This window comes from Mauremys reevesii, linkage group 6, assembly GCF_016161935.1.
Source record: "Mauremys reevesii isolate NIE-2019 linkage group 6, ASM1616193v1, whole genome shotgun sequence".
Taxonomy (NCBI): domain Eukaryota; kingdom Metazoa; phylum Chordata; order Testudines; family Geoemydidae; genus Mauremys; species Mauremys reevesii.
In genome coordinates this window covers 14329286-14343348 of record NC_052628.1, presented here as the reverse complement: position 1 = coordinate 14343348, position 14063 = coordinate 14329286, and the positions used below count along the sequence as shown (strand labels likewise).

Below are 14063 nucleotides of genomic sequence, written 5' to 3'. Positions count from 1 at the left end.
CTCTTATATTGAACATCCAAAAAAGATCTGGATTGAATCTTTGTTCTTGTCAACAAGCAGGCAGAAATTCAATCTACTGGTCTAAGTTGTGGAGTTCAGATCCAGATCTGTATTGCCTCAAGGTGGGTGGGTATTTGGACCTTGGGGTTTGTGTTTGGGTCTCATGTTTAATCAGGAGCTACACTCCAGTTTCATGGCGCCAGAGGTGGGTTGCCGAATCCATACTTCTTACTGTCAGGGGAAAGGGAAGAAAACTGAACAACAGGAGAAAAGCGAAGAAAAAATTGGAATATACCATCCTCCCATATTATAAGCACTGATCAGTAGCGCCCTAATCACAAACTGACTTTTGGAAAACAGCTTGTGAGTGTTACAAACACCAAAACAGATTTTCCAAGTGAGTTTCTGAGACCTGTTGCAATAATGAAATAAGGCAGATATTAATCTCTTAATGGTTAGATTCACCCAACATTGGCAGCTATGCTCAGATCACAGGTGCCTGGAGGGAGGGTTATGTACTGTCACTTCCTTCTCTAATCTTCCATTGTAATAAGTGCTGAACAAATAAAGGGAAATTTCCACCCCCCTAATTCTGTTAGACTTCATCAAGTAAGCACCAGAAGTGATGTAGTAAATAAAAACATCAATAAAGAAGCAACCGCTAAGCCATGACATCATTTCCTGGTCACTGTACAGGAAGTGAAGTAATGGCCTGCCCATCCCTCTGTATCAATACGAAGTTACTGAAATAAGTAACTTCAAAGCATGTTTCAAATACGGGGCTGGAACAGATCTCCTTTTCCAAAAAAGAAACTGAAGTTAGTCAACAGGATCCATAAATCTGGTTAATGTTACTCACACCCCAAATGGTAAATATTGTGTTTACGTCGATCTCTCACAAATTTCTTGCCTTATATTATACATTAAAGCCCTAAGCCTGCAAGTTGATGAGCACCCACAAATCCTGCTGGCATCATTGGGAATTAAAGCCATGCTGTCCTGGGGCACTGGCCCCTAAGGAAGGGTTTGGTGGGCAGCTTTGCTCTTCTTAGGAATTACAGACTTGCTACAGAATAGATACTTTAAAAAAATAAATGTACCATATGCTTAGAAGCTGCGGTTTCTCTGCCAAACTTGCATCTGCTTCAAAACTAATACTTGTTTTACGACTGACACGGATCCATCTCAGTCTAAAAGCATGTTGCACACTTAACATCTCACCTTCTTCCCTAATCAAGTCAAGTCACTGGCTTCACCTCTCATGCTAGACTGATCTGCCCAAGGGGCATTCTGCAAACACTTCCCAGCATTGCCAACCCCACTTCAGCTTCACTGGTATGAGCATTGTGGAGAACCCTAGAGCAGATGGAGCACTAGGGTTTTTAAGCATGTATATCACCTAATCCTGCTTGGATCAGGTCTAGAGAACACAGTGCTTAAATTGCTGCCAGCAGCCTCTCTATAAAGGGCTCCCAATGTTTCTAACACCAGTGAAACTGCACTAGTGTTAAATATGGTGGGACGAGTAGATGTGATGGCTGCTGCCTTTACTAACACACTGCAGATTGAACTGGGCACCTCCAGAGCTCAAAAAGCATGAGCTGCGACAGCTTGCACTAAAGAATCAAATCTCTCTAGGTGGGGCTGTAACAGACTCATCTCTCTGTGCACCGGGCATGGAGGCTGGGGACCTGTAACACACACTCACCAGTGAGTTACATCCTTCCTCGGATCCAAGGAAGCTCATCCTCAGTGTCTGAGGCCCACGGCAGTTTGAATTCCAGACAAGCTTCCACTACGTGACAGCTGCCATCTTGTCTGACCCACCAGGGATAGAACCACAGATTGCCAAAGCTAAAAGCATGAGCTGTTACAGTTCGAGCTGAAAGTCCCTAGCTGGGGCTGTAACAGACTCATATCCTCTGTGAATTGGACACAGAATGGGAATTGTAACACACACGCACCAGTGGGTTACACAGGTAAGGCCAGTGAGGTGTACTGTGGCTTCCTTCTCGTACTACCTCTAACGCCATCTCTAGCCACATTGCTCTCCTCTTTACACTTTGCTCTCCTCTTTACACTTCATTTAGCGGAACGAAACAACCCGCTCTGACCCTCCTCCATATCAGAGGCTGTATTAGTTACACCGACTAAACAGACTATGCTTCTGGCAAAGCAAAAGACGGGAACAGCCTCCTTCTGAGTTCCACGTCTATGCAATGAAAACTGAGAGACGCGGGTTAGGAAAGTTTAGCTAATTAGAAGCCAAACCTGAAAGCTATATTTTCGGCTTTTCTTTTTTCCTTTCCAATGCCATATACTTGTCACCTTCTGTTTACCGGTTTCCAAAGAAGAACTTCAAGTCTTAATTTTTCCCTCACCTTGTCTATTATTAGGACCAAGCATAAGGGACCTGGTTTAAATGTATAATTACAACTGTGACAGTAATTACAATAAAGCACTCTTTAAACAAACAAACAAACAAAGTAAGTTACAAAAAATAAATGGATTATAGTTTAGTGGATGAGGAATACTGCGTCTTTAGTAGCAAACAGCTGCAGAATGCCTGTGTTTCTTAGAGTTACCAGGTCAGAGTGTACATTTTTTCAATTACCTTGATAGGTTACTGGCAAGAAGACTGTGGCTATGATACTTCTAAAGTGGCTTTTGGATTTTTTTTAACTTCTTCTTCCAATTTAACACCCTCGTGCCAACCATTCAAGCGCTCACATTATAATGTTATTTTCATGTTTCAAAGTTGATAGCAAATGTCCGTTTAAAAAAACCTAATAAAACAAAAACAAAGAAAAATGAAAACCCAGTGCAAATAAATAAATCATCTTGTGTGAAATCCTAACCTAGAATCAGGTGTTCGTGGGGATTTTGCAGAGGGAGGGTCGGGGAGAGAATAAAAAGTTGAAGACAAGAAGAGGGGGGAAAAAATAATGAAAGCTTCGCTTTGACAAAAGCCGTCAATTACCGGCGTCTGGTGTGGAACGTGTCTTTCTTTGTCCTCCCAAGACATCTGCTGTGTGTTGTCTCCTGCCAGTTGGCTGGTGCAGGCCAAGAGAATGACGTGAAAACAATGCTAGCCTGCACTTCCACTTGCTTTTCAAATTCTCCATGTTCTTTCTAAAGCCAAACAATAACACGGCGGGATGCGCGGCTGCATGAGCAATGATTTAATAAAAGAAACCTGAAACAAAAACTCAGCAGGAAAGAGGGGTGGTGCTCCGCAACGCAGCTGAAAAGAAACATGCTCCCCTGCCCCCCAACCTCATGAACATATTCTTAAGCATGCTGGGGTTTGTCTTCTTAGGTATTTTCTCATAAAGGTTCTTGCTTCTCTCTCCAGTAGCTGATCAATTTGTAGCACAGTTCCTTCCTGTTTCCTTTTAAGGTGCATGTCTTCTTCCTGCTCCCTTCCATCCCCACCGCCCCGCGTTCTCAGGCTGTCAGTTTCTGGATTGTCTTGTTGTAGTACTGTGTGATGGTGGGCGTCAGGGGGTTCCAGTTGTTGGCGTGCAGCTCAATGACCTCGAGGAGGAGGGACCGTGTCAGCATGGACTCCGAGGGGCACAGCATCTTGTCACGTGCTATTGCCAGCAGCTCTGTCATCATCTCAGGCAGCTGGTCCTCCAGCAGCCGGCCTGTGCTTTGCAGCTGTCAAGAGAGAAGGGTTGAAAGTTGCATGTTAAAGTGCAAGTCACCACTCCAGCGTTTATTATTGTTTAGTTTTAAAACTATCCTGGTTGCGACTAAGATGTCAGCTTGGGCTTGTCATGTGGGGTGGTGGAGGACCCAAGGGATCTAAAGCTCAGTTAATCACAGCATTGCTACCAGAATTCCTCACTTTGTGGAGACTCTCCTGGAAAGCTATCCTGCCGGCACCCATGCTTGTAAATTATTAAAGTGCAGAGCTGGATGCAGGCATATGGAACCTCTGAAAAAGTGAAGTTGGCTGCAGAGAAACAATGGCATTAGAGCCACAGATGGTCTGATGTTTGCTGTCATGTAACAACTTAAGGGCTTCTGGAGGCTACACTGAACAGCATTCAATTATAAGGACAAAATATTTACATAATAGGGCTGATTTCCAAAAGTGTAGCCATCCTTTCTGGAGACGAAGTCCTCACCTGCATTTGGCACCTGCAACTGAGATACGAGTGCAAATTTTGAGATCTTGTACGCTGAACTACCTGGTTATGGGTGCAAATGTGACATAGGTACGGTGTGATAACTGGGCCTACAAATTTATCTTTATTGTGAGCTCAACTGTAAGAAAGTTTATAAAGTGTCACAATAATCTGTGACAATAAATGCTGATGGGAAAAGATACAAAAGAGATACAAAGACTGAATTAGCCCAAATAAAAAGGCCCTACTGATATAACTCAAGATCATGCCTGGCAAACAAGAAAAGTGCAACCGTGAATTAATGAACCAAAATTGGTGTGTCAGAAATTAGGCTTAATTGGTGGACAAAATAAGGAGGGGGGTAGGCTATTCCAGTCAAGACTCTCCTTTTTGTGTCCTCCAAAAGAGACTTTGGGGAGAAAAAGCTGGCTAGCGCGACCCTGCCTGATTGAAAGATGAGAGATGGGGAAAGAGCAAGCTTTATCAATATGGCTGCCACCCCCATCGTCTACTGGGATCCACAGGACCTTCTTCATCCTAACCCTGAAAGATGTCCTGACCAGACTGGGCCAGAGAGAGGGAGACAGATGCTGACATCGTTACCTCCATCAGCTTCAGATCCCAAACACCACCTGGAATGTGAAACTTTGTCTCCTACATACTGTGTCTTTTTCCTTCCCTACCTTAATCATTCTCTTTCCTCTCTCTCTCCTTTTTCCTTTTGTCTAATAAGAGTCTGGTTTAGATGGCCAAGCTTGCATATTTTGCCACACTGCTATAAGCCTGTGACCAGAAAGGCAGCTAAATGCAATGCCAAAAACATCTGATGCTGGTAGAAGTTTGCCAGGTCTCAGAGTGGCTTCTAAGGTGAATACGTGCTCTTCTTGTACTTTTCCAGCAGCAGGGCTGCAGGTGAAAGATGAAGTTTCGATCTTTGCTGTATTTTTCGCTCCTCTTTTTGTGTGTGTTCACCTTGTTTTGTCTTAACGGACGCAAGATTGTGCTTTAAGAACAGCAACAATAACAGCTCACAAGAACAAAATCAGGGACAAAATCAGAAAGGCCAAGGCACAAAATGAGTGATACCAACAAGAGACAGAAAAGGCCAAAAGAAGAGGTTCTTTAAATACATTGGGAGCAAAAGAAAAATGAAGGAAAGTGTAGGTCCTCTACTTAGCAAGGAAGGAGAGCTAATAAGTGATGACACCAAAAAGGTGAGATGTTTAATGCCTATTTTCTTGAGCCTTCACTAAAAAGGTTAATGGTAACCAGATACTCAACACAATTAATATTAACAACAAGGAGGAAGGAATATATGCCCAAATAGGGAAAGAACAGGTTAAAGAATATTTAGGTAAATTAGATGTATTCAAGTGGGCAGGGCCTGATGAAATTCATCCAAGGGCCTTAAGGAACTAGCTGAAGCAATCTCAGAACATTAGCAATTATCTTTGAGAACTCAGAGGATAGGCAAGGGTCCCAGAGGACAGGAGAAAAGCAAACATGGTATCTATCTTTTAAAAGCGGACAAAGAGGACCCAGGGAATTGTAAACCAGTCAGCCTAACTTTGATACCTGGAAAGATACTGAAATAAATTGTTAAACAATCAATTTGTAAGCACCTAGAGGATAATAGGATTATAAGGCCTTTGATACAGTTCCACATGACATTCTCATACGTAAACTAAGGAAATACGGGGTAGATGTAATTAGTTTGAAATGGGTGCACAACTTGTTGAAAAACTGTACTCAAAGAGGAGTTATCTATGGTTCACTGTCAAATTGGGAAAATGCAGGGTACATTTAGTGGGGTCCCAGAGGTGTCAGTCCTGGATCCGATAGTATTCAATATTTTCATTAATGACTTGAATAATGGAGTGGGGAGCATGCTTATAAAATCTGTAGATGATACCAAACTGGAAGGGGTTGTAAGCACTTTGAAGGGTAGGATTAGAACACAAAACTATCTTGATAAATTGGAGAATTGGTCTGAAATCAGTAGGATGAAATTCAATAGAGACAAGTGCAAAATAGTTCACTAAGGAAGGAAAAATCAAATGCACAACTATAAAATGGGGAATAATTGGCTAGGTGGTAGTACTGCTGAAAAGGGTCTGGGGGCTATAGTGGATCACAAATTGAATATGAGATAACAATGTGATGTGAAAAAGGCTAATATCATTCTGGGGTGTAGTAACAGAAATGTTGCATGTAAGACACAGGAGGGAACTATCACGCTCTACTCGGCACTGGTGAGGCCTCACCTGGAGCACTGTGTCCAATTCTGGGCGCAACACTTAGAAAAGATGTGGACAAACTGGAGCGAGTTCAGAGGAGGGCAACAAATGTGATAAAAGGTTTAAAGAAAACCTGACCTACATGGAAAGATTAAAAATATTGGGCATGTTTAGTCTTGAGAGAAGACAACTGAGGGGGTACCTGGAAACAGTCTTCAAATACATTAAGGACTGGTATAAAGAGCAGTGATTGATCATTCTCCATGAGCACTGGAGGTAGGACAAGAAGTAATGGGCTTAATCTGAAGCAACAGAGATTTAGGTTAGATACTCACTTTCTAACTATAAATTAAGCTCTGGAAGAGGCTTCATCATCACTTCCCGAGGTCCCTTCCCGCCCTACATTTCTATGATTCTCTAATCTTGCTCAAATAACTGGTAGTCTTCCCTCTTCTCAGTGTTACTCACTAGGTCCTGTACTGAGGCCATGTATTCCTAAACCTCCCAAATTTTTTTTTTAACAAAATATACTACTGAACATTCAGTGGTATATCATGAAGAACTGAACAGTCAGAGTGGGAATTTGAAAGCACTCACTCCAACGGGAGTAGTGCTGAATGCTTTACTAAATCCCACTCGAAAATCAATCTGACAAAACAAAATGCATACTGTGAGGTAATAGTCTGGGTTTTTAAAAAGCGACAAGGAGTTCTGGGGCACCTTATAGACTAACAGACGTATTGGAGCATAAGCTTTTGTGGGTGAATGCCCACTTCGTCAGACGTTTTTAAATGTTCATTCAATAATTTTGCTGATTCACAAGTATCAGTTAACCCCTAGTCATTAGTGTGAATTTAGGAAGGTTGTACTGAATTGGTAATCTATATAGAACGATGATTTTCATTTATCAGGTATGGTGCACTTCCTCTGAGAGTCTCAAATTGCTTTAAAACAATGAATCCTCAAAACATTCTTGTGGGATAGAATACAGCATTGCAGCCATTCAGCAAAGGTGGAAATTGAGGTACAGAAAGGTTGGTGACTAGTCCGAGTTCACACCATACCCATGGCAAGGCATGGACTAGAATGCATGTATCCAGAATGCCAGACTCTGCTCCAGCCATAATGCTGCAAATCCTTTTCCTATTATCTTCTTATGATAGCGTCAGCTATTATTAAGGTTGCTCCACACTTTCCATTATTAGACCCTGTTTTCAGTTGTTTATAACGTTGCCAATCTTTAACCATTAGAGCTGAAATTTCCCAAGCCAGGTGTCTGCCTCAGCCTGAGTCTTTTTGGAGAATTTCAGCCAAAACAATTCAGCCATTTCCAAGAGAGACACTAGTGAAAAATAAGTTGTTTTGTCCATGTTAAATTCTGGCAACTGTTTCTTTGAAATGCTTTCGTGCCTCCAACTTTGAAGCAGGAACTTGAAATTTGGCAAGGGAGTGGGATGGCCTTTGTGTCAGGGATGTGCCTTTTGTCTGCCTCTCGAAAAACTGCCCAAATTTGGCCAAGTTAAAATCCTTCCAAAAAAAAATAAATTGCAGTTTGCACATGCTCAGTAGTGACTTGCTAGAGCTTTGAAGCTAAAAACTCTGACCATTCCGTCCACATTGAGCATGCTCCTCCATCCAGGGCAGAGAAGAACTTTCCCTGGAATTGCAACTCTCAGATGATGTGGGCCATGCCAGGGCTGGCCCCTAAACTAAGAGCAGGGAGACTGTCTCTCCTGTGCTCTTAGCATTCGCCTCTCCTGCCACCCAGGCAGTGTGGAGGAAGAAACAGCCTTTTTCAATTGGAGAGGGGACAAGAACCATACGGCGGGGAGGGGGGGGGGGGAAAGGAGGCAGATTTGGAGAAGGACATTGGGTGGGGAAGACAATGCATGACTGAGACTGAAGGCTCGGGTGGGGTGGGAAGAGGGAGAATGGGACAGGAAGCCATGTGGGGAGACTGGAACTGGAAGCTGGGTGGTGGGAGGCAGTTTAATAGATTTTAAGGCAAGAAGGGACCAACAGATCATCTAGTCTGACCTCAAAGGAGACCGGGACTAGCTGGGCAAAGAGACTGGGAACCGGTGTGGTGGGGGGAAAGGGATGGGGAGGGGAGACAAATTTGACAAGAAGTCAGGGTGCAGGGGAGAATGGGACTGTCTGCAAGGAGACTGGGACAAGGAACTGGAGGGGAAAGGGAGGGAAATGGGATGGGGACAAGAGCTTGACAAGAAGTCCAGAAAGGGAGACTGGGACCGGGAACCAGTGGAGATGGGGAACACATAGGCTGGATGGCAGGCAGTGGGAGGCTGTCAGGGAAGAGAGACAGATCAGATGAAGAGCCAGAATTCCCAGGACTGGAGCTGTAGGTGACAGGGGGAACAAGCAGAAGAATCTGTGCCCACTACAGCTCATATCCCTTTCGAGCCTGGAATGGAACTCATGATTCCTGATTCTCACCATTTCACTGCTGTCAGAAAATATCTGTGAAACCTACTGGCAGAGTGTTCACCCCCACTCTAGTGCTGGTCCGCACAGAGGATGACAAGCTACTACTGCTATCCGGTATTCCATTAGCTCAAGTGGCAGAGGCCTGTGCGGTGGATCTCGGACAGTCTTTTTGTTCTGTGGGCAGCACCTAGCACAGTGGGGTCCTGGTCCATGACTAGGGTGCCTAGGTGCTACAGAAATACAAATAATAAATATGAATAAAGGTTCCAACCATGCTGATGACCCATGTGGGTTTCAATATGATGCCACATGATGGAATTTCAATGTTTTCAGTTAGTTTTTTTTTAAACCTAGGAAATTACATACAAAAATTCATTAAAAGAACATTAATATTAGAAAGTCAAGCACTCATACGTTAGGAGATGTCAGAATTAAGGTAGTCTATGCAACCTTATTCAGCCCCTTGGTGTTTCTGCCTTATGACCACGAGACAGTCTTTAATTACATGATCCCATATTCTTTTTTCCACAGGACCCCTGTCTCATTCAATGCACAGGTGGGAGATGCTCTGGGGTTGAATCAGGTTTGGGTAGTGAAGGAGGCTGTTATCTGTAGGATCCCTGGCTCATTTGTTGCAGAGGTTGGAAGGTGTGTAGTGAAGAAGGCAGGGGATTACAGAAGACAAAGGAAGGTCTCATGCTTAAGGCAATTGAATGCTGCTCTGGAGAAGTGGATTTTATCCGTGCCTCTGCCACAAAGAGTCCCTATGTGATTCTGAGCAAGTCCCTTAAACCAAACTTTTCACAAGTGGTCACTAATTATGTATTCTCATTTTCTGGGTGCCTGGCTTGAGACACTGGGATCTGGCCTGCCCAAGTGCTGAGCACTCGCAGGTGCAACTGACGTCAATGGGAGCTGTGCTTTGAACTTATAAAGGGCACAGGCAATCTTAATTCTGGCATATCCTAACTTCTGAATGCTTGACTTTGCTACCTTGATGTTCTTTTTAACATAGGCTTTTTTAAAGTGTAATGGAAAATCTAAAGCAAGAGTCAGTCGGGTAGCGTGGCACTGTGTGCACAGTGATGGGATTCATACTTAGGATTCTGGGCCCCAGGCCTGGTTGAGACCGAGCGTGCAGTGTATATACCTAAAGTGATGGCTCATCTTTAGGGGCTAATGAGACACTCCAGATTTCACTGATGACGGCCAGTCAGAACACTGCATTGAGGGTGGTGCAGGCCTATCATAAGGACGGTCAGCCAGGGGAAAGCAGAAGCAGCATGTAAGGATGGAAGAACTATGGGAAACTGAATTGGGGAGGGAAAGGGAAAGAAAATCCTCAGCAACTGAAAATAAATCAGGGCAGTTAGAGGAATGTCAGTCTTTGAGCGGAAAGTGTCCTGTGTCATATAGGAGCTTGGGGAAAACAGTTGTAGCCCTATCTTAAGACATTTTAACATCTCGGACGGGGAACCAAGTTCTAGCAAGATTCCACTGTGTGCAGTAGATGGGACCTTAAATGGATTTTGTAACCACGTCCAAAGCTTTAGCCTGGTTACCGAGCCCTGGAAAAGTCCTGTTGAGATGAGAGATTGGAATTGCATTGGAAGTGAGACAGGGAACAACTGGGTTGTATCTGGGTCCCCTGACCCAATTTGATTTGTGCTGCAAAGAGGAACTCAATACTTCACCCTTGTGGTCATTAAGTGGTTAGGACATCAACTTAACATTTCACTTGTATAATGGCCCTTCCAGGAGCTCAGAGCCAGCACACACTGGGCTGGGCACTTTCTCAGTACTGACTCATGTTGAATCGCCAGTGTTATTTCAGATATTCCCCACCTACTACGGGCCTGCCTTGACTATACATAGCTTGTGATGGGACCACAATGCAAAGCAATAAGGCTGCAGGATGTAGTTTGCTATATTCAAATATAATGAAACAGACACACTCATAATGGTAATACCCTTTTCACAGACAAGGCGTTGTGGTATTTTTGATGATCATGGGTGGTCAGGAGTTTGGTTTTACACCTTGGCCTGGGGTCATTTGTAGCACAAGGCTGTGGGACAGAAATTGTGGTCCCTCTTGAGAACTTTCATTTTGGTTGCAATGTCCCTCAAATAAACAAGTTAAAAAAATAAATATAAAAAAGAGGGCCTGATTCCCCACTGCTTGCCCTCCTATCACCATTTACCTCTGCACAGACCAAGTGCAAAGTGGGGGGTGGGGATGCAAACACCACTATTCTGATTTTACAACCACTTGGAACAGGTGTAAACAATGACACAAGGTGCAAAGCTGTGAAGAATTTGGCTCGGAATATCTGAGGTCCCAACAGCCCCTTCATACCTCCATGGAACAGCAAAGGACAGCGTCTTCTTTCACATCCTGAGATTGCAACAACTGCAAGAGAGAGAGAGAGAAAAAGAGGCAGCCAGTTATTAAAGCATGCCTTGTTTCTACTGCATTATAATCCCTCCCCTACCAAACTGCTCCTTCCATGTTTTGACCTGTGTTTGCTTTCCTCACAGCCACAGCAGGGAAAAGAAGAAAGCGGAGGGGAAAAAGGAAAGATGTCTCTGGTGTGAATTAAGAGAAACAAGACCCGAATGCAGCATTTCCACTGATGAGACTGAGGAAGCAGAGAAGAACATACATAGTAGATAATAACTTTCAGGGTAAATGTTAAGTGGGTAGCGAGAGTTTTTATGACGTAGGTAACTGTACACAAGGAAATGTGCTGAGTCCCACCAAGTCATTTCACATACATAGGTGATTAAATATCCATCACATGATAATTTTCAGCCATTGACAGTCTGGACTGCAGTTGAAGCAGTAAGTAGAAGTGAAGGGCTTTCTATGCCCTTTTCGAATTAGAAAGCATAGGAAGCATTAAGAATTTGCACCCTGAACCTGGTGGTCTCTTTCAGAGTCGTTCTTCTGAACAATGCGAGAATTACATTGCACGAGAGCATCATTTCCTACACACAGGGATTGATTTTACTTCCTGATTTTACTTCACTGATTTCACACTCCTGTAATTCCACTGATTCCCAACTATGCTGAATCGTGTTTAAAGCCAGCTTGTAAACATGGCTGTGAGGCCAGTACAAACACAACCATTACATAGGTGGGAAGGAATAGCACAGAGTAAAGGTAGTGATGAGCGGGGGCCCTTTCAAACGCTGCTCCATGGAGAAGGGACAGATGGGGTGAGAGAGGGGGCTCTTCCCACCTGCTATCATAACAAGCTAATAATAAACATGAAGCAGTTAAATAGTGCTGGGGTATTGCCTCCTCTCGAGATGGGTTTTCAAAAGCAGTTTTCATAGAATCATGGGCTAAGGCCTGGTCTACACTGGAGGTGGTGGGGGTTGATGTAAGATATGCAACTTCAGCTACGGGAATAGCGCAGCTGAAGTCGATGTATCTTATTTCGACTTACCTCCCGTCCTCACGGCGCGGGATCGACGGCCGCGGCTCCCCCGTCGACTCCGCTTCCACCGCTTGCCCTGGTGGAGTTCTCGAGTCGACAGGAGCGTGTTCGGGGCTCGATTTATCACGTCTAGACGAGACACGATATATCGATCCCCGATAGATTGATCGCTATCCGCCGATCCGGCAGGTAGTCTGGACGTACCCTTAGAAGGGATCGCAAAGGTCATCTAGTCTAACCCTCAGTGAAGATGCAGGAGTTTAGTCACATTACGCCCTGTCTGCACTGGAGGCTGGACTGCGCTAGACAAAACCATTTCTAAAATGGGTGATTTGTGCAGCACAGGCAGGGCTGAATCAATGCCTCCCAGGCTAGCTTAGATGGCTGCGCATAAGCTTCCCTGCCGACAGAAATAACAGATCTCTAAGCTACTCCTCAAACCTAAGGGGGCTAAACTGGCTGAGACACTTCACATTTGCATGCAAGGGCTGCTGGCTGGTTAGATCTTTGCAGGTTGGGGCTACAGAGCTCAGGGATTTTGTTATTTGGCCAGTGATTTTGTAACCCTTTTCAAAGGAATGTTATTCTGATATCTTCTCCCTTTGTCTCCCTGAGTATCCTAGGCGTAGGAGAAGAGTCCGTGGGGCTGGCACCCCTGCTAGATTGCACCCTCTGAGTGGCTCCTATGCACTGGCAGGCTGGCACGGCTGCCAACAATCTTGTTACCTCACTGCCTGCCTCCGTAGCCCTGCGAGATCTCTTCTGTATCGACCCTTGGCTCCAAGACCCCAGCGCTGAACTGCATAAGAGCCATATCCTGAATTCCCATGGCATGTGTGACACCCAGTCCCAATGGGAAATCAAGTCAATGGAAGTCACAGGCATGCAGAGTGCACAGTTTGACCCTGAGGTAATGAAGTTTGTACCATTCAGCTGCTGTTGGAATTGCAACTTTGAAGTGTCTGGCTTTTGTATGATCAAAGTCTCAACCTAATTAATGGCATTAGCAGTTTAACGTATTTTATCCAAATGTATTATTTATGCCTATTATGTAAGTGCCCCTCCTACGTTATAATGATGATCTATATTTAAAAATGTATAACTCCACACTGTATATTGGGGTGGGCAAACTTTTTGGCCTGAGGGCTGCATTGGGTTTCTGAAATTGTATGGAGGACTGGTTAGGGGAGGCTGTGCCAGGCATGGCCCGGCTCCCACCCGCTATCCGCCTCCCCTCTGCTTCTCGCCCCCTGATGCGCCCCCCGGCCCCAGGACTCCTGTCCCATCCAACTCCCTTAGTTCCCTGTCCCCTGACCGCCCCCGGAACCTCCCCGCCCCCGACTGCCCCCTGCCACCATATCCAACCCCTCTCATTCCTGACTGCTCCCAGGAACCCTGCCCCATCCACCCCTTCTTGTCCCCTGACTGCCCCGGAACCCCTGCCCCGACTGCCCCTGCTGCCCCATCCAACCCCGCCTCCTTCCTGACTGCTCCCCCGGGACCCTTGCCCCCATTCAACCCCCCTGTTCCCTGCCCTCTGACTGTCCCGCCCCCTAACCACCACCCCAAACTCCTCTGCCCTCTATCTAACCTTCCCCCCCCCGCTTCCTTTCCCCTTTACTGTGCTGCCTGGAGCACCAATGGCTGGTGCCGCTACAATCATGCCGCTCAGAGCACCAGGACAGGCAGCGGTGCTGCCCGGCTGGAGCCAGTCATGCCACTGTGCAGCACAGAGCACCGGGTCAGGCAGAGGCTCTGCAGCTGCGCTGCCCCAGGAGCTCGCAGCCCCGCTGCCCAGA

The 14063-nt window shown here is 45.2% G+C and overlaps 1 protein-coding gene across 13 annotated transcripts in view; it reads right to left on the bottom strand.

Moving 5' to 3' along the window:
• Positions 1-3167: 3167 nt before the first annotated feature.
• Positions 3168-14063, bottom strand: part of CTIF (cap binding complex dependent translation initiation factor) — a 316149-nt gene continuing 305253 nt past the window's right edge. For 8 of the 13 annotated variants that reach the window (XM_039544403.1, XM_039544408.1, XM_039544401.1 and 5 more), the window contains 3 exons: positions 11178-11231; positions 4081-4155; positions 3168-3663 (listed from right to left, as the gene is read on the bottom strand). In XM_039544403.1, coding sequence (XP_039400337.1) covers positions 3448-3663; positions 4081-4155; positions 11178-11231 — 345 coding nt within the window. In that variant the 3' untranslated portion in view covers positions 3168-3447. The remainder of the gene's footprint in view (positions 3664-4080; positions 4156-11177; positions 11232-14063) is intronic. The other 5 variants (XM_039544404.1, XM_039544412.1, XM_039544405.1 and 2 more) reach the window with 1 other exon arrangement.